The following is a 25,051-nucleotide window of genomic DNA, read 5'->3' on the forward strand; positions in this document are numbered from 1 at the left end:
GCCACATGTACATTCTATTAGGTAAATTACATGTGTTGATTGACAATTCACATCATGTCTAATAGAAAAAATTTCACCTGTAGTTTGTGGTGAAAAAATTTTTTGAGCACCATTTTGAATAGTTTTGCAACACAAGCATTTTGGCGTATTACAAGAATGGCAGCCCAAACTGGAGCCATCGTGTGATTTCTGTATTTTTGACTTCAAAGATGTATTACTTGGGGCAATTAAACTTCGTAGATTTTTATTCTTTCTATAAATGATTCTTGGTCTGTTGGGTATACATTGCCCTAAAATTGGATCCCCTTCAAAATAAACCAAAATTTATTTATAATGTTTTGAACAGTAACTCTGGATTGACTAAACGTGGTAACCATACTCCATTTAGCCAGTTCAGAAACCGCCTTATTTATACCAGTGGATGATTCTATCCTGTCAATACAAATGTCTTGAGTCAGGACTCTTGTCCTGGAGAAAGCATCATTTAGCAGTCTTTTCGGGTAACCTTTTTGTATAAACCGTTTCCTCAGTATTTTTGATTCTACTAGAAATTCAGAATCTCTAGTACAGTTTTTTCGGACCCTCCAATATTGGCCATAGGGGACATTGGTGATCCATTTTGGAAGATGTCCACTATCAAACCTCACATAACTATTTACATCCACCGGTTTGAAAAAAGTTGATGTAAACAATCTTCCCATGGTGTCAAACTGTAACATTAGGTCCAAAAATTGGAGGGCAGTTTCAGAGATGGTTGCTGTAAAGGATAGGCCCCAAGAATTGGAATTTAGCTCATCAACAAATTTAAGTGCACTCTCACTTGTACCCCTCCACAGGAAGAATAGATCATCTCATCTATATAACGACGGTAAAAAAACACATGGTTCGCCGCCATAGGGGACTGTGCGATGAAGACAGATTCAAAGGCCCCCCATGAACAAATTAGCGTAACTAGGGGCGAATCTCGTCCCCATCGCACAGCCCCTCAACTGGCGGTGGACCAACCCCTCAAATGTGAACACGTTATTATTCAATATAAACATGATAGATGTCTTAAGGAAATTCTTTTGTTCTGTTCTGTTGGGATATTATTATCAGTCATCAAGTACTGCTTTCAACCCCATATCATGGGATATGTTATTGTACAGGGCACTGACATCAAGGGTCAGGATAAGACAGTTATTCATGGGGGGGGGGGGGAAGAGACTTCTTAAAAGCTTAATCCAGGGCTCGACAAACCCAGGCGCCTGGTCGCCAGTGGCGCCTAGAAAATGTTGTCTGGCGCCTAGCCCACACACCCGCCCGCCCACTCACTGTCGGGGCCGGGCCCACACACCCGCCCGCCCACTCACTGTCGGGGCCGGGCCCACACACCCGCCCGCCCACTCACTGTCGGGGCCGGGCCCACACACCCGCCCGCCCACTCACTGTCGGGGCCCTGGCCGCTTCCTCGGCACCTGTTCAGGGACGCAGGCGCTGCTTGATTGCCAGCACTTCCCCCAGACATGGCCGCGCGCTGTCCGGCTGTGTCTGCTAGTAATGACACGGCAGGGTCGATGGCACTGCACCTTTAATTGTGCTTGTGTGTCGCTCCTGCCGCGTCATTACTAGCAGACACAGCCGCACAGCGCGCGGCCATGTCTGGGGGAGTGCCGGCAATCAAACATCGTCGGAGCGGAGGTCCTGCACAGATGGGCGGGAGGGGCCCGGACCCGACCGCAAGTGGGCCCCTCTGATGTTCCAGGGCCATGAAGTCTGTGACACGCCGGGGGCCCTGCACTGCCCCATACCCGAGGAGCTGCTGGACAGGACACTGGACCGGGGACAGGTGAGTGAGGCTTCCCCAATCCCCATATTAAAAATATTAGTAATGGGTCTGTGTGAGTGCATGTATGTGAATGTCAGTGTATATGACTGTGTATATATATTTGTCTGTTTTATCTATGTGTATGTCTGTATGTGTACATATGTCTGCGTACCGTGTGTGCGCACGCATATGTCTGCGTACCGTGTGTGCGCACGCATATGTCTGCGTACCGTGTGTGCGCACGCATATGTCTGCGTACCGTGTGTGCGCACGCATATGTCTGCGTACCGTGTGTGCGCACGCATATGTCTGCGTACCGTGTGTGCGCACGCATATGTCTGCGTACCGTGTGTGCGCACGCATATGTCTGCGTACCGTGTGTGCGCACGCATATGTCTGCGTACCGTGTGTGCGCACGCATATGTCTGCGTACCGTGTGTGCGCACGCATATGATTGCGTACCGTGTGTGCGTGCATATGTCTGCGTACCGTGTGTGCGCACGCATATGTCTGCGTACCGTGTGTGCGCACGCATATGTCTGCGTATGTGAAGGATGAGGGGGCAGGCTGGGCCATGTGTAATAAATAAATATATATATATATATTTATATATTTATTTCTCCGCCGTATCTGTGCATCATGAATCGTGTATGTGTTAAAAGGGCCCACTGAGACTCTTTCGCCCGGGGCCCAGAAAAACCTGGAGCCGGCCCTGGGGGGAAGGATCGCTGTGGCCGGGGGCCCGTTCTCATCTCCCGCTACCTGTGTAAGTACATACAAAGGCCGTGCTCCCCGGGGAGACGCCGTGTGTGAGGGGGTCTATATGTACAGTTTGTCAACAAAAAAAATTCTGGCTCCTAAATTTTTTGGCTGGCTCCTAGATTCTGAACAACTTTGTCGACCCCTGGCTTAATCAATTGAGAGGAATCTCTCAAATAAGAGTCAAGTTTGAGGACATATTTTTGAAGGAAAAGGTCAACATAATGAGAAAGATTACTGGTGATAGAGCCAATTCCTGAGATTATTGGATGGCCGGGAATAGGACTTTTGTGTATCTTGGGGAGGAAATAAAAGAAAGGGACCCTGAATTGTGCTATATCCAGGAACTTCTTCTCTTTTTTTATTTAGAAGGCAACTAGCATGTGCAGTATTCACGAGTTCTTTGTATCTCAGAAAAATAGAAACGGACCAGGAATGCAGAAGCGGCAGTTACGGACGGCGGTCTGCAGCACGCGGTGAGAGCATCAGTCCTCCAGCCTTAAAGCGCTTACCGGAATTGTGCATAGGTGCACAACTCCTTTAGGTGAGTGGCCATTTGGCCTTCTACATTTTTATAATTCACCCATCTGGTCCTTCACACAGCGCGCTCTCCCTCTTCTTTTTTCTTATATATTTGACGCTGATCAGAGTGGGTTGACTCCCCAGAGCAGCTGCTGTGTGATCCATGGTAAAACCACTGAACGGTGACCTCCACTGATTACCAACATTTTTTGTCCCCTGATGAACACTTCTTCTAACCCAGGCTTGGACATCATTATATGAGACGTACCATCTCCAATCTTTGGAATCTCCTTGTTTCCTAAAACTGAGGACTGTCAAATTAACATTATATCCTTTTTTTTTTTTTTTTTTTTTACTTATTTGGATCTATTTTATTAATTTTTAACATTTTCACTAACCTTCTCTTTACCCATCCAGTTATCCATCGATTTCCTGTCAATATTTGTATAAGGATTGTATAGGGTGTAAGGTCCCTAAGGACAATTGACCATCTATATTACAATTGTGCTGCCATAGTATCTATAGTTTAAAACCACATTGCGGTTTTCACAATTTAGATTAATATGGAATTTTTTTAATATAAACCGTGAGTGTCACAGGGAGCTTCTTATATCAGAAGTTTTGGGCCTTCCAAACAATAGTATATTATTGAATACTGATACTAGCGCTCAGTCTTTAAACGTAGTAGATAAGCAACAGATGTCTAAACTCTTTTTAGAGTGTGAAAATAAGAGTAAGATTATAAATCACATTGATATTATGTTCGTGAGACATTATATAGCTGAAAAGCTTGTACCCAAGGGTCTCACATTATCACAAAAATCCTCCTTCCCCAGAGAATGGGATGATCACTCCCTTAATTGCTCTTTTGGAATGATGAATCTTTTGATTGTTAAAAGGAATTGTTTGGTTTCAAAAGCCCTAGAAGAACTTAAACTTCTTAGAAGGCATTTGGACATATACAGTACAGACCAAAAGTTTGGACACATCTTCTCATTTAAAGATTTTTCTGTATTTTCATGACTATGAAAATTGTACATTCACACTGAAGGCATCAAAACTATGAATTAACACATGTGGAATTATATACTTAACAAAAAAGTGTGAAACAACTGAAAGTATGTCTTATATTCTAGGTTCTTCAAAGTAGCCACCTTTTGCTTTGATGACTGCTTTGCACACTCTTGGCATTCTCTTGATGAGCTTCAAGAGGTAGTCACCGGAAATGGTTTTCACTTCACAGGTGTGCCCTGTCAGGTTTAATAAGTGGGATTTCTTGCCTTATAAATGGGGTTGGGACCATCAGTTGTGTTGTGTAGAAGTCAGGTGGATACACAGCTGATAATCCTACTGAATAGACTGTTAGAATTTGTATTATGGCAAGAAAAAAGCAGCTAAGTAAAGAAAAAAAAGTGGCCATCATTACTTTAAGAAATGAAGGTCAGTCAGTGCGAAAAATTGGGAAAACTTTGAAAGTGTAACCCAAGTGCAGTTGCAAAAACCATCAAGCGCTACAAAGAAACTGGCTCACATGAGGACCGCCCCAGGAAAGGAAGACCAAGAGTCACCTCTGCTTCTGAGGATAAGTTTATTCGAGTCACCAGCCTCAGAAATAGCCTTAACCTGCGATGTGCCCACGATGCAGAAATGCTCAGGATTTTTTCCTGAGCGTTTCGGCATCTCCCTGGTAGAAAAAAACGCATGCGGATTGTACATGCGTTTTTCATGCCAGGGACATGCGGAAATGAAGCGTTCTTCACTTGCATTTCCGCATGCGGGTGTCAAGCGCTTTCCAAGCGATTTTAGCATCACTTGGAAAGTGCTTGACAACTAGGTCACACTATATAAATCCATGCAAACGACATGGATTTATATAGTGTGACCCGAGAGAATGTCAAAAAATAAACCTATACTTACCCTCTGATGGCCCCTGCTGTCTTGCTGCGCTCCTGTGCTGGCTGCCGGCAGATCGCGGTACGCTGTACTGAAAGACCTGCCGTCACATGACTGTGACGTCACCGCAGGTCCTTCAGTCCTGCGCGATCTGTCGGCAGCCAGCACAGGGAAGGAGTCCGGGAGCCGTCGGAAGGTGAATATAATCTTTGTTTATTTTATTCTTTTTTTTACAGCTTTTAATGGTACCTGGGTGTGGAGGAGAGTCTCCTGTCCTCCACACCCGGGTACCATCCGCACAATAGAACGCGCCAATAACGTAAGTACAGATGCAGTCTTGCGGAATTGGCGCGTTCTAATGCAAGTCAATGGCGGCGAAAACGCAGCTTTTCCGTAAAATTAATGGACTTTTTGAGCGCAGCAGAAACGCTGTGGAAAATACGCAGCATGGGCATTCAAAGTGCGGAATTGCATTGGAGACCATGGGGGAAGGTTTACCAAGATTTTCCCAAGCGTTTACGCTGCGGAAATTCCGCAGCATAAACACTTGAAAAACGCATCGTGGGCACACAGCCTAACAGCAGCTCAGATTAGAGACCAGGTCAATGCCACACAGAGTTCTAGCAGCAGACACATCTCTTCAACAACTGTTAAGAGGAGACTTTGTGCAGCAGGCCTTCATAGTAAAATAGCTGCTAGGAAACCACTGCTAAAGACAGGCAACAAGCAGAAGAGACTTGTTTGGGCTAAAGAACACAAGGAATGGACATTAGACCAGTGGACATCTGTGCTTTGGTCTGAGGAGTCCAAATTTGAGATCTTTCGTTCCAACCACCGTGTCTTTGTGCGACGCAGAAAAGGTGAACGGATGGACTACATGCCTGGTTCCCACCGTGAAGCATGGAGGAGGAGGTGTGAAGGCGTGAGGGTGCTTTGCTGGTGACACTGTTGGGGATTTATTCAAAATAGAAGGCATACTGAACCAGCATGGCTACCACAGAATCTTGAAGGCATGCTATTCCATCCGGTTTGCGTTTAGTTGGAGGATCATTTATTTTTCAACAGGACAATGACCTCAAACACACCTCCAGGCTATTTGACCAAGAAGGAGAGTGATGGGGTGTTACGCCAGATGACCTGGCCTCCACAGTCACCAGACCTGAACCCAATCAAGATGGTTTGGGGTGAGCTGGACCGCAGAGTGAAGGCAAAAGGGCCAACAAGTGCTAAGCATCTCTGAGAACTCCTTCAAGATGGTTGGAAGACCATTTCCGGTGACTACCTCTTGAAGCTCATCAAGAGAATGCCAAGAGTGTGCAAAGCAGTCATCAAAGCAAAAGATGGCTACTTTGAAGAACCTAGAATATAAGACATATTTTCAGTTGTTTCACACTTTTTTGTTAAGTATATAATTCCACATGTGTTAATTCATAGTTTTGATGCCTTCAGTGTGAATGTACAATTTTCAAAGTCACGAAAATACAGAAAAATCTTTAAATGAGAAGGTGTGTCCAAACTTTTGGTCTGTACTATATGCTCCTTCACTGGAATTTAGAGAATGTGATTTAAACCTTAAACTCAAACTTATTAAATATGAAGAGAACATCATAAGAAAAAAAAGCAGCAAAATTATTACGAGATGGGAAGGAAATACCTGTAGTTGATGGAACCATAGATATCCCTGCTCCTCCATGGCAGGAATCAGCTAGGGTGACCTATAAGTCTAACCCGAATCCTACTATTATTTCAAATCTTCTGTTTCCCACACCAGACTTACAAGAAAAAGAGAAAAATATGACTCTCAAATTTCTTAAATCTACTAAACAGAAAATTTTCTATGAACAGCACAAAAAAAACACTATTAACTGTCCCTATAAGACAAAAAATCGAAATCGTGTTAGAAAATACTAGTAAGGATTTACACAATAGAGCAAATCCAAACACCATACAACCGGTACAATCAAATTTCGATCAAAACCCTACGTCTTCAGATATTGTTATAGCAGTTCAGTCAATTGATAATGATATAGTCCAATTTCCACTAGATTTTGGAGTGAGCCGCTCATCTATGGTTACATCCACACAAAAAGAGGACTATACTGACCTTATAAATCTGTCTTTGTTAACAGTGCATAATAATACACTTTCGCAGACTAAACATTTTGAACCCCCAATAGTACCTACAGCAGCCAACACAAATACACTCGCTTTGCTAAGCTCAGATAGTGAACAATTCTTATCTAATAATCAGAACCCACCAAAAGAATATTCTCCTACTGAATGTGTCATTTATAATAAGGGCCCTAATTTCTCTGATAATGATTTTGTCACTGTCGACATTACTCATTTATCGGCTTCCCTACCCTCCCCTAAAAATGTGTTGTCAACACTAGATTTGACTCCATCAGTGCAAGAATCGATAAATAAAGTTAATTTCTCCATTCCATTGAGTGAGAGAAATGTTACTACTAATCAGAATCCTAACCTAAAGGATTCCAAGATCACACAGTTTTTTCGGGTGGCTCCAGGACGCCACCCAAAGAGAAAGAGAGAAAATGGGGCTGCAGAGGAGGCAGGGGAGGTCTCAACAGACTTGACAGGAGCTCCATTCGATGCATTCCAGAAAAGGACAAAGGCCAACTAAATCATAATGATAAAAGAGGTAACTAAGGAATCTTTACTTGTCAGATCATATTTTAACTAAGGATGAAGTCCTATTACTTAAACGGGGTCTATCTTTTTGTCCCAATTCTCCAACCAATGTTTTCTCCCTTTATCTTGATCTTAATGATTTTTTTAGAAAATTAACTATACAACTACATTTTCTATTGAAAGAGAGGAGAAAAAAGTCCATTGTTCCATCCCCACAAAATCCTCCCCCTACAGGGGATCCAGATATTGAACCCATACATGTAGATGTATTCGGACATTCCAGTAAATGTTATCCGTTACACCATAAAGGCTCACATATTGAAACATTCCAACAACTTATCCTAAAAGACATCCGGTCTTTTGAGCATCTGAAAATCAAGGACAATTTGAGCCCCGGAGAGAGATGAGTTGTCACTTCCTTTAGGGACAATCAGAATATTATTATCAACAATGCGGACAAAGGGGTGGTACAGTACTGATGAATAGAGGTTGGTATCTTGGGGACGGAATAAGGATCCTGAATGACCAGGAATATTAGGAAATGTTGCCTCATGATCTATTTTCATGTTTCTATTTTTCTGAGATACAAAGAACTCGTGAAAACTGCACATGCTAGTGGCCTTCTAAATAAAAAAAGAGAAGTTCCTGGATATAGCACAATTCAGGGTCCTTTTCTTTGATTTCTTCCCAAAGATACACAAAAGTTCTATTAACCCCCCCCCCCCCCCGGGCGGCCAATAATCTCGGGAATTGGCTCTATTACCAGTAATCTTTCTCACTATGTTGACCTTTTCCTTCAAAAGTATGTCCTCAAACTTGGTTCTTATTTGAGAGATTCCTCTCAATTGATTAAGCTTTTAACAAGTCCCCCCCCATGAATAACTGTCTTATCCTGAGCGTTGATGTCAGTGCCTTGTACAATAGCATATCCCATGATTTGGGGTTGAAAGTAGTACTTGATGACTGATAATAATATCCCAACAGAACAAAAGAATTTCCTTAAGACATCTATCATGTTTATATTGAATAATAACGTGTTCACATTTGAGGGGTTGGTCCACCGCCAGTTGAGGGGCTGTGCGATGGGGATGAGATTCACCCCTAGTTACGCTAATTTGAATCTATCTTCATCGCACAGTCCCCTATGGTGGCGAACCATGTGGTTTTTTACCGTCGTTATATAGATGATCTATTCTTCCTGTGGAGGGGTACAAGTTAGAGTGCACTTAAATTTGTTGATGAGCTCAATTTCAATTCGTGGGGCCTATCTTTTACAGCAACCATTTCTGAAACTTCCCTCCAATTTTTGGACTTAATGGTACAGTCTGACACCATGGGGAGATTGTTTACATCAAGTTTTTTCAAACCGGTGGATGTAAATAGTTATGTGAGGTTTGATAATGGACATCTTCCAAAATGGATCACCAATGTCCCCTATGGCCAATATTGGAGGGTCCGAAAAAACTGTACTAGAGATTCTGAATTTCTAGTAGAATCAAAAATATTGAGGAAACTGTTTATAGAAAAAGGTTACCCGAAAAGACTGCTAAATGATGCTTTCTCCAGGACAAGAGTCCTGACTCAGGACATCTGTATTGATAGGATAGAATCATCCACTGGCAAAAACAAGGCGGTTTCTGAACTGGCTAAATGGAGTATGGTTACCACGTTTAGTCAATCCAGAGTTACCGTTCAAAACATTCTAAATAAATTTTGGTTTATTTTGAAGGGGGATCCAATTTTAGGGCAATGTATACCCAATAGCCAAGAATCATTTATAGAAAGAATAAAAATCTCCAAAGTTTAATTGCACCAAGTAATACATCTTTGAAGTCAAAAATACAGAAATTACACGATGGCTCCAGTTTGGGCTGCCATTCTTGTAATACGCCAAAATGCTTGTGTTGCAAAACTATTCAAAATGGTGGTCAAAAAATTTTTTCACCACAAACTACAAGTGAAATTTTTTCTATTAAACATGATGTGAATTGTCAATCAACACATGTAATTTACCTACTAGAATGTACGTGTAACCTCCAATATGTGGGCCGCACGATACAAACTATGCATGCACAAGAATGGAATGGAACTGTTTAAATAAGTATAGACCATATTAACAAAAAGGGTCCTCCCAAACTAGGAATGAGAAATAATACGGAGAAATAGGGAGTTGTAACCCGAAAAGCAGTCAGAACAGAAGTAATGAGTATAAAACATAATAACATTTATTAAGTCAGTTAAAAAACAAAATTAATTGATATTACAATGGTAAGAGGTGAATGATATGATGACACAAATGTGTGACAGTTTTGGCACTGCTATATAATAAAGTATATTGTTTTCACATAGGGTGTCTAAACGCCTAGGGGTATCAAAGTGGGACGTGTTCCACTTATAAGGCTGAGTGCCCACGTAGTGTTTTTCAAGCGTTTATGCTGCGGCATTTCCGCAGCGGAAACGCTTGTGAAACGCTAGGTAATCCGCACCCCATGGTCCCCAAGGGGATTCCGCATGTTCTATGCACATGCTGCGGATTTTTCCGCAGCGTTTATGCTGCGTACAAAAATCCGCAGCATGTCATTTAATTTTGCGGAAGCGCAGCGGAACTCCCGCCATTGACTTGCATTGAAACGCATAGAAACCGCGACTGTACATTTTTACAAGCGGCTTCTATGCGTCTCTATGTGCGGATGGTACCCAGTTCTGGAGGAGAGGAGACTCTCATCCAGACCTGGGTACCATTCTACCTGTAAAAAAAGAATAAAATAACAAATAAAGTTTATACTCACCTGTCCGGCGGCTTCTCTCTGCATGCCAGCATCGCTTGAGGACCTGCGGTGACGTCACAGTCATGTGACCGCAGGCCCTTCACCGCTCTGTCTCGCGATATGCCGGCATCCAGGAACCAGACAGGAACGAGCGCTGCTGCCACGCCGGGGCCTCGGGGGTGAGTATAGCTTTATTTGTTTTCATTTTTACGGTTCACACTGTATAAATCCATGCTGTTTGCATGGATTTATACAGTGTGACCTAGTTGTCAAGCACTTTCCAAGTGATGCTATCGCCTGGAAAGCGCTTGTCAATCTGCATGCAGAAACGCATGTGAATCCGCATGTGGATCCGCATGTATTCTGCAGGAAAAACGCATGCACAATCTGCATGCGTTTTTTCTGCCAGGGAGATGCAGAAATGCTGCAGAAATTTTCTGCTTCATTTCTGCATCGTGGGCACATAGCCTTAAGAGTAGTCTAAATGTATATATAAAGCCAATGATAAGTTCCCTACAGCAATGCATATAAATGAAACCCCAATGCTAGCCAAAGTGCTGCAGTGCCAAGTAACTTGAAATTAACGGTGAAATTGCAAAAAAAGTGCAATACCAAAGATGTTTTTTTTTTTTTTTACCACGGTCAAGGAATGCTAAAACTGACCTCCCACTATTATTCTCCAGGTCATTACGAGTTTGTAGACACCAAACATGTATAGGTTCTTTTTTATTTAAGTGGTGAAAAAAAAAATTTTGCGCGCCGAGCTGAAGTTTTTTTTTATACCATTTTGGGGTAGATCATAGGAGGCGCTCATAGCGATCAGCTCATGACAACCATTGGAGTCTTTTGCAGACCCAGGGTTGTCATGCCCACGCATCGGTGACCCGAGAAGTATTTACACACTGGCACATGAAGGGTGTTTGGAATCTATGATTAACCAATTAGTTTGGTAACCAATCATTGTTAAATCTCCCCTATAAATTTTTTTTCTTGTTTATACCCCTGTACCACCTGATGAAAATAGTTTGGCTATCGAAATGCGTTGTGGAGAGGGCTAATTAAATAATTTTTCAGCCCTAAATATTGTCCCCTTTGTGATCAATGTAGCACTCCATAGACCAATCTTTCCTTATTTCACTTATAAGAGCATACATAGACACGGGCATATCATTATCTCCAAACTGAAAGTAAAGATTACACAAGAACCACAGGACTGATTTCATCAACCAAAGTATCATTTTAATCAGTGTAACGTCGCCCACCTGACAGTGTATGTAGTTTACTGAGCACAATCCTGCTGACAGGTGCGCTTTAACTAAAAATTTTACATTTTTATAGTCGGAATCACAGTGCTGGATCTTGTTTTCTAACATTTCAGAACAAACTGTTTTGTTTTTTTTCACAGGCTTATTATGCCGTCTCTGAACTGCTAGGTATAGACTTCAACAAAGCCAGGGAGCTATGACTAATTGCTCTGTTCTACCACATCCCCACTGCACACAGATTTCAGGTCTTGGATCTCGTGGGGTACAGATTTTCTGTCTCCATCACCTCTCATTCTTTTAATCCTATCCCTTCCTTTCAAGTCTTCCCCTTCTTCTCTTTAAATTCTCACCCCTTTCTGTTTTCATTTAGAACTCAATAGCAAAAACTTAACACTCTGATTGACCTCCTTCAATGTAAATTGACTGGGTACCCTTGAAAAGCGTACCATTTTGCTCAAGAGCTGTTACCTCCATACTCTGATTGCATTTCTAAGAGACCCCCTCCAGAAGTGACTGTGTACCAATAATATCTAACTGCAAGTACAATTTCTCCTACCACAGCTGTTTTACTGATTCCAAATCAAAGGGAGACTGTATTGTCTAAAGTGCATTCCTACCATGGAAGCTCATTGATTCTCATTATGATGGAGAGTTAAGGAGAAGATAGTAACACTCTAGATAGCAATTCTCTCTCAATTTGTACCTTCCCATTTCAGGTCAGGATTCTCATCTCTCCTCATATCTAGCAACTTTCCAAACCTTGTCAGATTATATACTTGTAGTTCAATGTCGCTCCCAACCCCAAGATGCATACTTTAACAGTTACCACATAGTATTTGCATTTGCCCAAGATGCCTTCTTCAGTCTCATTCATTGACAGAAGATTTGCACACTTTAAGTCACAAAAACTGAGACTTGACAATTTTCTTCTTGTAAATCCTTTTTTTTTTTTTTATCAAACATCATGTGCTAGAGATGGTAAAAGATGCCTCAACTGCCTCATCATCTCTCTCAATCTACTCCCCCATTTCATTAACGCCAGGGGCAGACGATCATTCTCCCCCCAGGGGGCTTATCTAATCCCTTCTCACAGACAAAACTTTCCTGAAATCAATTGATACAAAACAGCCCCAAGATGTAGGAGACTGCGGTGAGCGTCCGACCAGATCTCCTATACTGAGGCAGAGTTAGCTGTGAATGCCCCCTGGGCTGTCCAGATCACAGCTGTGGGGGGAGCCAGGCATCATTTTATCGTAGCCCAGTGCTGTGCTCTGAGCTACAATTTCCCCCGTCACTGCCCACACAGTGTTCAGCGGTGAGTAATGGCTAGGGGCATTGGCGGTGAGCACAACTCAGGCAGCCTGACATGGTGCTACTAATACCAGGTACGGAGCTGTTCTTATTACTGGAAAAGGCCACCGCTGCTGCCATGCAGTCCACTGATCTGTGTATCTAATCCTATTATGTGTGACATAATCTGCAGAGAAGTGTATCTAATCCTATCAAGTGTAAGACAGTCTACGTATCTAATCTTATCCTGTGTGATATAGACTGCTTAGCTGTGTAGCTAATCCTTTCATGTAGGATACAGTAAGCAGTGCCACGTCATCTAACAGAATTGGTGCTGCCAGCCGTCCTTTGTGACTCTGTCCACATGTCAATATCACATTGCAGTTACCAACAAAATATCTCCAAATCCATATCACCCAAACACATTTCCTTCTCTTGCATAGTTCCTCGACAAAATTCATCTTGTTCCCAGCATCACCCAGCATCGTTCGTTCCATCCTCTCTAGGTGTAAGGACAAAGGATGATTAACCTTTCCACAGCCCTCTAAAGTATCAGGATGCAGCACATCTAACCTAGAAGTGTAGCTGAAATAGATGGGTCCTAGTGGAGCAATCCTTCACTAACACTTTGCTATTTAACATACCTTACACCCAGATGTCGATTTCCCTATCTTTATGTACACCCCACCATTGACCTTAACGTTTTCTCACTACTTCTGTTCAGTAAACTCCTTATTACACATCCCATTCCTCATTTTCCCCAAACTGGGAAACCCTAGCTTTCTTCCAGGATTCACAATTAGAACATGGCAACATAAAGGAAGAATTCAGACATGTCACTTCTGAGATGGTTCTCAGTGAAATTTGGGCATAGAACTTTCACACATGCAAGATCTACCAATCTGAACGCATTAATCAGAGGCCAGATCAATGGTGTGAACTTAGCCTATCTTCACACCACAGTACGCTTGTGGGGGGAGGGGGGTTATCAATAGTAATTCAATGGCGAGAATGAAGTCACTGAACTGCAGTTTTAACCTTTCAATGGTGGTTTGTCTGTATCTCACTGCGTTATTGGGAGAGACAGTCACTATGGATTTAATGAAGACCTATCCCCAGACCAAAAGTGGCCAATTGTTGCTCTTATATTATTCCTGCTGCTCCTCTGAGTATTTTGTTTTTTTTATCCTTCTTTTTTTAAATCTGTCCTACAGTTCCAAGGATGGGTCTTTTTATTTAGCGGTAATTTTTCCGGTCTTTTATCAGGGAGCGTGGCTCACAGCATTCTCTGGAGGCATGTCTTTGGCTCCTCTGCATTATTATTATGAGCCACGCCCCTTTAGTAAAGACCAAATAAAACAGTGCCGAATAAAAATGCCCGAATCTCTGGAACCAGATGATGGATTTAAAAAAAAGAAAGAAAAAAAAAGTAGAATATTCAGGGAAGCAGTAAGAATAAAACAATAGCAAAGATTGGAAACTTGATAAGTGATCCACAAACATTACCACTTAGATCCCAATCTTTAAAAGCATAACAGGCTTCTGTTGTCATTGGAGAGGTTCTAATTGGAAACCATGTTCATCTCTTGGATTAAATTGCTGTACTGAGATGTCGTTTGCGTTGGGCAAGAGCACATGGCGCTGGGATTATTATTATTTCGCATTGCTTATATAGTACTATCAAATTCCGCAGTACTTTATATTCATTACCATCGCTGTCCCTAAGGGGGCTCACAATTTAAATTCCCTATCGGTATGTCTTTGGAGTGTGGGAAGAAACCCATGTAAACACGGGGAGAACATACAAACTCCTTGCTGATGTTGTCCTTGGTGGGATAAGAATCCAGGACCCCAGTGCTGCAAATCAACAGAGCTAACCACCGAGCCACCGTGCTCCCTTGTCCAGTCTTCTTTGCATTGGCTATAGAGCCACACTGGCAGCAATTATTAGGGAGAATTCAGACAGCTATTTCTTCAAGGCATGTGGAGGGAAGGGTGGCTTTGTATGCTGATGACACATTGCTATTTCAAGAAAACTCTTCTACTTTACCAGTATTGATCTCCATGATTGAAAGATTGAGACACTACTCTGGTTTGATCATATACGGTACTTGTCTAAATCCGCACTACTCCCTACAGAGGATAGGGGAACAGTGTTGCTCTATGAGAGCTCTGGCCTGCAGGTGGTTTAGGAGTTCTAATAACTAGGGTTAAAGATAGCCGACACTGTCATGGAGTAGAAGACATTCAATTTGATATGCCAGTTATTACTAATTTTACATGCCGTTCTGGTCCAGGCTTACTCTGCTGGTGATGGGATGTACCTTATTAAAATGTTATGGCTGCCTCAGTAGTTATATATGCTACACAATTCTCCAATGTGGATCCCGTTACGGTACTTCCACAAAATTCATTCTATTTTATACTTACATGACAACTTATATGGAAAAGGAATCCAGCCCTTATTAAACAGAAGACTCTGCAGAGGGGAGAAGATGATGGAGGTTTAGCGGTACAAAAATTCTCCGCCTTTAACTGAGCGAGGCCCATAGATTGTCACTTTACTTACTTCATCGGGTCTATAGAACGCCCCAATTTATCTATGATATAGAACTGAGGGGTGACTCCCTTTACCATAAATGTAAATCACAATCTGCAGATCTGCTCCACATGTTGTGGGATTGTGTCGATATGAAAAGGTTTCATAAGGAAGTAACAGACAGAATTAATTGTATATATTCTGTAAATGTTTCCCTCTCACCCCTAGAGTGTATTCTGAATTATGTGGAGGACCATCAGACTGACGAGTCAGGAAAGAAAGGAAGTTATTAGCACAACACTGGAGAGATGAGAAGGGTCCGACCCTATAAGAATGTACTGATATGATACACTGGCTATTAACTCTGGAGAAGGGAAGTGTATGCTAAACGAGGTGCCATTGCAAGATTCAAGAAATTGTGGGCGCTATGGATGAGTACATCAGGAAAAGCTCCCAGGGAGTTAAAGGGGTATTCCCAACTCCAATATCCTATCCCAATATGTAGTAGGTGTAATAATTATAATATTAGTAAATACCTCCAATTAGAAATGTAGTATAGTATTTTTGATTCACTATCTCTCTTTCCTCATGTGCAGGCATCGCAGGACCTTAGGTATCCATGGTTACGACCACTAGCAACTAGCTAACTGTGACTTTATCAGTGGACGTAACCATGGATACCCAAGGTCCTGCGATGCCTGCACATGAGGAAAGAGAGATAGCGAATCAGAAAAAATACACTACATTACTAATTGGAGGTATTTGCTAATATTGTTATTATTACATCTACTACATATTGGGAAAGGATCTTGGAGATGGGAATACCCCTTTAACTATTTTCCATCTGGAATTGTTGTAGCTGATGGACAGGGATAAGTGGTAAGTTAATAATACTTGTTGACTTTCTACTTGGGGCGGGAGAGATGTAATGCAGTTTACTTGTCATGTCTGTCCCCTTTGTTTTACGTATTGTGTCATGGAGGGAAAAACAGGAGGTGCGGTTCTGCTACAGATTTATCATTCGTCTTAGTGACCTTTTCACTATATGCATTAACTGCCCTTTTTTTCTGTTACATGCTGTACTTTTCCTTCGGAAGCAGAGCATATAAAAAGGGAACCGGTTATGTAAAAGTTATGGGGTTAATCTGCAGGTTTAATAGCATAATGAAGCTGGGCAGCCATAGCACCGAGAGCCCCACTGCCGGGAGGAAATGAACTTTACACCTCCCAGCAGCCTCGGTCTTTCAGTCATAGGGGTGGGTGGGCATAGCTACAGTCACTGCTCAGTGCATAGTGAACAGGGACTATAACCGCGCCCTGGCACGGGCTGACAGCCGCTTCTGTGTTAGAGCCGGGCATGGTCACAGACTGCACAATCACTACTGGGGCCCTAGGAGCCCCGATCACAGGTCCAGCATTTACAAACTGAGAAAGCAGAGCGACACTTATCTATCGCTGGCAGTAGTGGTTCGCTATTACCCCCTTCTCCTGCAGTCTCTGTGCAGGCAAGACCCTTGCCCCATCATGAAGAAGGCAATGAGTCAGTCTCATGCGTAGCCAGACATGACACTTTTTCTAAACCAAAAAACAGATTGTTCAGGTGTTATTGCAAGCTGTGCTAGTAGTAATGTTTTACATGCTTATGTGACCCTTACTTGAGGGCTTAGTTATAGATGTAAAATTATTTTATACTCATTTACTTCCATAGATATAAACCCAATAATGCAGAATTAAATACACAACTAAAAAAGTGGATTCCATGAAGTTGAATCATCTCTGGCATATGTTATATCTGGAGAACGCTATGTCTACATGACCTTTAAAAATGGCTTTAACCTGAGCGCTATGATGGTCTGCTGAGTCAACCTGGTGGCACACATTTTTTCTAACAATTCTAATATCTGCATGGAGAGATACAGAGACATCCTAATACCTCCTCACCTGACACATACAATGATCATCCTTGGCAGCGCACACTTCTGCAGTCAGCAGCTCAATGATGTTGTTGGTGAGGTCCAGGATCTTCTCATCAGTACTTTTCTCATGTACCTGAGATAAAGGCTCTGTGACGGAGCCCTGCGCCCTATGACATTCTCCTGATACATAGTGGCCATTACTCGCTATTACACAGTCTCTTGACTTCTTCACTGGACCATAGGTCTATATGAGTAAACAAACATTATGTAATGATTAATATGGTTCACTACCACCTCATTGTGATCTTATAATTCCAAGATTCCCTCACCTCTCCAGTCACCAGGAAGATGATGTCCAGGGCAATATTTAATATATTTTCTGTTATGTGATTCCTGTACTTCTCCATCCCGAGCTATCTGGGGAAAAGATCAGGTTTAGTATAAGGCCACATTCACATGGTCAGTATTTTGTCAGTATTTTACATCAGTATTTGTAAGCCAAAATCACGATTGGAACAATCAGAGAAGTATAATAGAAACACATCACCACTTCAGCATTTATCACCCAATCCTGGTTTTGGCTTTCAAATGCTGATATAAAATACTTACCAAAACTGAACGTGTGCACATGGCCTAAGGTGAACGGGCTCCAGTGTGTCCTTTACAATCAGATAAGTCATGACAACATCGTTAGAAGACAAAATCCAAAATGAATCTTCACAAGACAACCAATCACGCCCATGATTAACAGGTGCCATCACGACCATGAGTAACGGTTAGGTGTTGGACAATGTTATATGGAACATCAGAAACAAAATAACGGTGAAATTATTCCGTAAAATGAATAATGGGAACATTTACTACATATGCACTTATATGCCAAGATTTCTAGTAATTCTGCAGATCTAACAGGTTAACCTCATAAAGATCTGGCAATTTGTTCATCCTCGTATTCCAATAGCTGCATTTGTATATTTCTTCCAATGTATACTAGCCATATGAGGGCTTGTTTTGCATCATAAATTGGGGTATAAAATAGAGGAAAATTAAAATCCATAAGACATCTCCGGAAAGGGGAAATATCACCCTCACACTGAATATATGGGATTAATTATAGCTGTGGAAGAGACAAACTAATTATAACTGGGGAAGTGAGAGAGGGAGCTGACACTTCAACCTCCATTGAAATAGGGGCTTTCTGCAGTGAGCAGGTAATGATCACAGGAGATTTGTTTAGGGAAAAGACACCAATACTGATACTCGTTTATGCAGAAGTGGGGCAGTACGCTTCCCAGGCATAAGCTTCCCCTGAACAAAGCACTGCTGCAGACCAGTCAGAGCTCATTGATGAATATTGGGGTTTACATCAATCCGATATTTATGGGAGATATTTTAAGCATTGTAGTGAAGGGACAAACAGAACGCATTCACTCACATCACCGTAAGGCTGGTAGAACCCCTCCAACTTGGTATCGGTAAAATGGATGATGCCATATTTTCTCTCTATAGACAGGTAAAATCGCGATAAGAAACACGACGTCAATATCTATCACCTGGAACCTCCAGGGGTGAAGATGTCCTGTAAGTTGGGGATCTCATAAAATTCTGAAGGACCTAGTACATCCCACAACAAGCCCCCACATGAGCTCACCAAGGGAAGGTATGTGGGCATAACCTGGATCTAATAAAAAGCAAAATTTGGGTTTGGTCATTTGTCCGTTCCGGAAGGTACAGCTTGCTGTAGTTCTGTCCGTTTTCCGAAGGAGTTCCTCCATCCTCTAAACTTTGAGCCATTTCCGTGACATCAGGTTTAGTCATTTTCTTTTGTTATTGCTTTTAACCTCATGTAATTGTATATACCGTATTATTTTGTTCCCATTTTGTATCATCTTCGTAAATTTTTTATATACAGTGTCACTTTATGTAGTAATAACTCTGGAACGGATTGCACTGATTCTGGGAATGTTTTTTTCGTCACATATTGTATTTCATGTTAGTGGTAAATTTTGGTTGATATGATTTGTGTTTATTTATGAAAATATCGAAAATTTGACAAAAAAAAATTGAACATTTTTGCAATTTTCAAACTTTAGGAGGAGCCTATACGACAGAAGTCACCAAAAGTGACACCATTCTAAAAACTGCACCCCTCAAACTACTCAAAAACACATTTAATACGTTTATTAACCCTTCAGGTGCTTTACAGAAATTAATAGAATGTGGAAGGAAAAAATTAACTTTTACTTTTTACTTTTTTTTTTTTTTCACAAAAATGTTACTTTAGCCCCAAATTTTTTAAGGGCTGCCTTCCAGTATAAACAATACGGTATATACAATTACATGTAATAAAAAGGAATAATGAAAGAAGCACTAACCTGATGTCACACAAATGGCTCAGAGCTCAGCGGAGATAGGTACTCCTTAGGAAAACGGACAGAGCTACAGCAAGTTGTACCTTTGAAGGTATGAAAAAGGACCAAACCCAATTGCTTTTTATTAGATCAAAGTTACGCACATATACCTTCCCTTGGTGAGCTCATGTGGGGGCTGATTATGGGATATGCTTGGTCTTTCAGAACTGTATGAGATTCTCAACTTACAGGATATCTTCACCCCTGGAGGTCCCAGTAGGTAGATATTGTCATGTTTCTTTTTGTGATTTTACCTTGATATCAAATGAATTCTGTTTGTCCCTTCGCTACGACACCAATGTCTCCCATAAATATCAGAAAGATGTAGACCCCAATATTCATCACTGACCACTGGCTTCAAAAGATCTAGGGAGCCGTGTTTTGATCAGAGGAAGCTCTTTTGTTTGTAAGTGTACTTCCCCGCCTCTTCGTAAACAAATGTGAGACCTGGCTTCTTTTCCAGAGCAAATCCACCTGCTGTAATTATCTGGCCACTGCAGGAGGCCCCTGCTTCAATGAAAATGGAAGTGTCAGCTCTCTCACCTCCCCTGTTTTAATTAGTTTCTCTCTTCCCTAGTTATAATTAGTTCCATATGTTCAATGTGAGGGTGATATGTCGCCTCTCTGGAGATGTCTTATGGATTTTTAATTTTTCTCTGATAGATACATTGTCAAAAAGAAAAAAGTTAGTACTCTGAGAACTGGCTATAGTGGCAAGGGTTTACATTGTGATCAGCAATATATATATGTAATAGTAATATTATAATAGATACTGACTATATAGTAGTGCCTCCCAAATAGGAATACTGCACAAAAGTACCCACAGACTATTAACAGCCACACTGTACTGCCCATACAGATCTAATGGTCATGTATCAATGTCAACACTTATGCCAGCTGAAATGATGTCCATTTATTATTGTCATGTATTAATGAGTTAGCTGCAGTTATTCCCTGACCATACAGTAGTGGCAGTTGTAATAGGGTCTGAGTAGCGCCCACCATTCATAAAGGTCCAGTGCCAATACAGTATTGCCAGCAGTAATAAGGTCAAATTAGAGCCAACCATATAAGCTCCAATGCCTATACAGTAGTGCTAGCAGTAATCGGGTCAGAGTAGTTCAGCGTCCAATACGGAAATACCATCATTAATGGGGTGAGTGTAGTGCCCACCATATATAAGGTCCAATGGCCAACATAAAAGGTCCTGTACTGATACACTACTGCCAGCATTATTAGGGTCAGTGTAGTGTCCACCATATATAAGATCCAATGCCCATACAGCAGTGCCATCAGTAATAGCGTGATAGTCCCTACCATATAATGTTCAGTGCCCATACAGTAGTGCCATCAGTAACAGGGTGAAAGTACTGGGCACCACATATAAGCTCCAGTGCCCATACAGTACTACCAGAAGTAATGGGGTGAGAGTAGTGTCCACCATATAAGGTCCAGTGCCCATACAGTGCTGCCAGTAGTAATGAGGTGAGAGTAGTGCCCACCATTTAAGGTCCAGTGCCCACACAGTACTGCCATCAGTAAAAGGGTTAGAGTAGTGCCCACCATATAAGGTCCAGTGCCCATACAGTGCTGCCAGTAGTAATGAGGTGAGAGTAGTGCCCACCATATAAGGTCAAGTGCCCATACAGTGCTGCCAGTAGTAATGAGGTGAGAGTAGTGCCCACCATATAAGGTCCAGTGTCCATACAGTGCTGCCAGTAGTAATGAGGTGAGAGTAGTGCCCACCATATAAGGGCCAGTGCCCATACAGTACTGCTATTAGTAAAAGGTTGAGAGTAGTGCCCACCATATAGGGTCCAGTGCCCATACAGTACTGCCAGTAGTAATAAGGTGATAGTTGTCACCATCATATTAGGTCCAGTGCCCATACAGTAGCGCCACTAGTAATAGGGTGAGAGTAGTGCCCACCACATTAGGGTCAATGCCCATACAGTAGTAATAGGGTGAGAGTAGTGCCCACCATAAAAGGTCCAGTGCCCATACAGTGGTGCCAGTAGTAATAGGGTGAGTAGTGCCCACCATATAAGGGCCAGTGCCCATACAGTAGTGCCAGTAGTAATAGGGTGAGAGTAGTGCCCATCATATCAGGGCCAGTGCCCATACAGTAGTGCCAGTAGTAGTGCCCACCATATAAGCTCCAGTGCCCACAGAAATCTGACACTTATACATGTACCAACCTTCCTCTTTCTAGCACTGGCATGGGAGAAAGTTGTAGCACAACAATTAGCTCTGAACTGTAACACAATAATAAGGAGAGGCCATAACTGCTTCTCGCCATGGCTGCCCTGTACACCACACTCAACACTGCAGGCTGCGCTCAGCACTGAGAGCCCCGAAGACCCCACTGACCTGCACACACTTCCTGCCTGTGACAAGAAGGAAGGGCGGCGTCTTACAGCAGTTGTTCCTGCCATGTCTGACGTCACGGTAAGGGGCGGGGCCTGACACACGCCTGGGCTCATTCAAGAAGCTGCTGTTGTGCATTGCTGGCTAGTGAGAGCAGAGGGGGTGCAGCAGGATGGGGATGTATACTGAAGGGGAAGGAGTACTGTCTTCTTACATGGGATTGTGTGTTTAGGGGAGGCTGAAAGGAGAGGAGTGACATCTTACATGGGACTGTCTGCTGGAGGGAGAGGACTGATGTATTCTTACATGGGACTGTGTGCTGAATAGTGAGGAATGACATCTTTTTACATGGGACTGTGTGCTGATGGAGAGGACTGATGTCTCCTTACATGGCACTGTGTACTGATGGAGAGGACTGATGTCTCCTTACATGGCACTGTGTACTGATGGAGAGGACTGATGACTCCTTACATGAGACTGTGTGCTGATGGAGAGGACTGATGTCTCCTTACATGGGACTGTGTGCTGATGGAGAGGACTGATGTCTCCTTACCTGGGACTGTGTACTGATGGAGAGGACTGATGTCTCCTTACATGGGACTGTGTGCTGATGGAGAGGACTGATGTCTCCTTACCTGGGACTGTGTACTGATGGAGAGGACTGATGTCTCCTTACATGGGACTGTGTGCTGATGGAGAGGACTGATGTCTCCTTACATGGGACTGTGTGCTGATGGAGAGGACTGATGTCTCCTTACATGGGACTGTGTGCTGATGGAGAGGACTGATGTCTCCTTATGACTCGCCCCCTGGGCCGTGGGGCACTCGGAACCGGGCAACAAGGAGCGATGGGTATAGTAGTGGCAACCCGGTTCCGTGGCTCAGGGTGGTCAGGCCAGTGGTAGTCCGTTATATTGATTATGTCTGACTACGCCACCCGTGGATTGCGGTTATTAGGAACCGCCGCTGCATGCAGACCGCTGGGGCTGATGAAGTGTGCAGCTATGGTAGTGTGACTCCCCACGGGAAGAGTGTGGCCCCAGGGCAGTATAGTGGATGGTGGGAGTGATGGTAGTGAGAGTCCCAGTGATGATATTGCTGGAGGAGCAAGGAGCACACAGACAACAGGTTGCAGTCCAGGGTCTTTACTTGAACAGGTAAACTGACCCACAAACAGTCCCAGCTAGGAGGGGACCTGGATGTCTGAGAGCAACGGGGAAATTGGCCCTGGTCAGGGTGAGGGTGTAGGCCTACCGTGCTTTCTGCGCTCCTTCTGGCTATCTCTTCCTGATAGGGTAACAGCCCACGTTTCCGAGCTTTCCGTGCTTTCTCGCCTGTATGGCCTGCGACGTGGGTTCCTTTCTGCTCCCAGCCTTGTACGACTTCACTGGTCCCTTCGGTTGTGGCAGGGCCTCCAGGCTTCTTAGGCCAAGGAATGTATAGTCCCTTGCGGACTGGTTCTCTGCTGGGGGATGTGGAATCCTTCCAGCCTCAGACACCAAAGTCTGGTAAAATGAAGTCTTTTCTCTGCCAAGACAGGCTCTCTTCGCCTCTTGTCTCTGGCTTGTGGCTCTCCTCCTGCCACACTTCCTCTTAGGTGCAATCAACTGTCCCTCTCTGCTCCACTCTGGGACACGTCTCAGAGCCGAGACAGGCAATCCAGTTCTCTCTAACCCTGTCCCCAGTACCAGCTTTTATAGGGGCAGCCTGCTCCCCCTACTGGCCTGAGACAGGAGGCATTGCATGCTAATGTTCCCCTGACCAGAGAACCTCCCCCTTGCTCTCAGACACAGCTTTATTACACTTGTGGCATCCAGGTCAGGGTGACACATTCCCCCCTAGTGAAATTTAGTACTCCGGGACTAAACAATAAACAAAGACAATATGCATAACAATAAAACATTAATAGACAGACGGTGCACAAATTGAGTTCTTTAGGTCACAGTGTGGCCTGTGACCGGGTGTCCATATCACCAAAACAACGGGAGCCTTAACCAGGTGGGGGTCTGTCCTACCCCAAGTCCTTCACAGTCTTAGTTCATTCCTGGGTTAGGCTCAGAATGCAGTCCATACAAGGTCCCGGTTATAAAAGGTCCATAACCTGTGAGTCCTTACGGTTGCTGCAAGAGACTGAAACACAGAATTACCGAACATGCATGTAACTTGGCAAACAATTCAACATTTGGCAACAAGGTTATTTACAATTTAGTACACTCTATATTCTCCAGCGAGCGGGTATCTGTCCCTTTGTGCTCCTGGCTGACCTACGTAGCCCACTGTCTGGTGGTGGACCAACCTGGCTTTCCCCACTAGCGTTAGGGGTACAGCTACCAGCTGGGTGTACAGGTAGGGCAGGCAGCTGTCTGCGGGTTCTTTGGCTTACCGCAGGCATGGCAGGCTCACTGTCAGCAGAGGGTTGACTCTCCTGGGCTGCTGGAACAGGCTCTTCTGCCTCTGGAACCGCTTTCTCCTCTTCACCTTCCGGCTCTGGTGTTGGTTGTTGCTGGGCCGGTTGCAGGAAATGCAGGACAGGTACCACTATAGCATCATTTATGCGAGTCCAGGACTGAGGGAACTCTCCGAGAACGGTGCTGATCATTTCTTCCTTGTCCTCTGCGGGTTCAAGGTCACTCTGATCCTCTTCTGCACTACGGAGTTGCTCGGGGCACCTTTTGAGGTGGTCTCTGGAGACGACACTAGTGGTTTCTCTTCCGTCCTTGGTGATTACGCACACCTTTGGGGTATCGTGGTCAGACTGCAGTACGGTGTAGGGTTCCCTTTCCCACTGGTCGTCCAACTTATGTAGCCTTCTTTTTCGCTTTAGGACTTGCTCACCAGGTTCTAGGGGACCAGCAGGGGCGT

The 25,051-nt window shown here is 43.3% G+C and overlaps 1 protein-coding gene across 5 annotated transcripts in view; it reads right to left on the reverse strand.

The window, feature by feature from the left end:
• LOC141273111 (uncharacterized) overlaps nucleotides 1-22,261 on the reverse strand; it is a 68,745-nt gene extending 46,484 nt beyond the window's left edge. For 2 of the 5 annotated variants that reach the window (XM_073684507.1, XM_073684504.1), the window contains exons 1-3: nucleotides 22,193-22,261; nucleotides 17,741-17,828; nucleotides 17,437-17,655 (exon numbers count right to left, since the gene is read on the reverse strand). In XM_073684507.1, the coding sequence (XP_073540608.1) occupies nucleotides 17,437-17,655; nucleotides 17,741-17,818 (297 nt within the window). In that variant the 5' untranslated portion in view covers nucleotides 17,819-17,828; nucleotides 22,193-22,261. The other 3 variants (XM_073684505.1, XM_073684506.1, XM_073684508.1) reach the window with 3 other exon arrangements.
• Between the last annotated feature and the right edge of the window lie 2,790 nt (nucleotides 22,262-25,051).

Source organism: Phyllobates terribilis, unplaced genomic scaffold, assembly GCF_046119375.1.
Source record: "Phyllobates terribilis strain yellow unplaced genomic scaffold, ASM4611937v1 Scaffold_5__5_contigs__length_657084704, whole genome shotgun sequence".
NCBI classification, from domain to species: Eukaryota; Metazoa; Chordata; class Amphibia; order Anura; family Dendrobatidae; genus Phyllobates; species Phyllobates terribilis.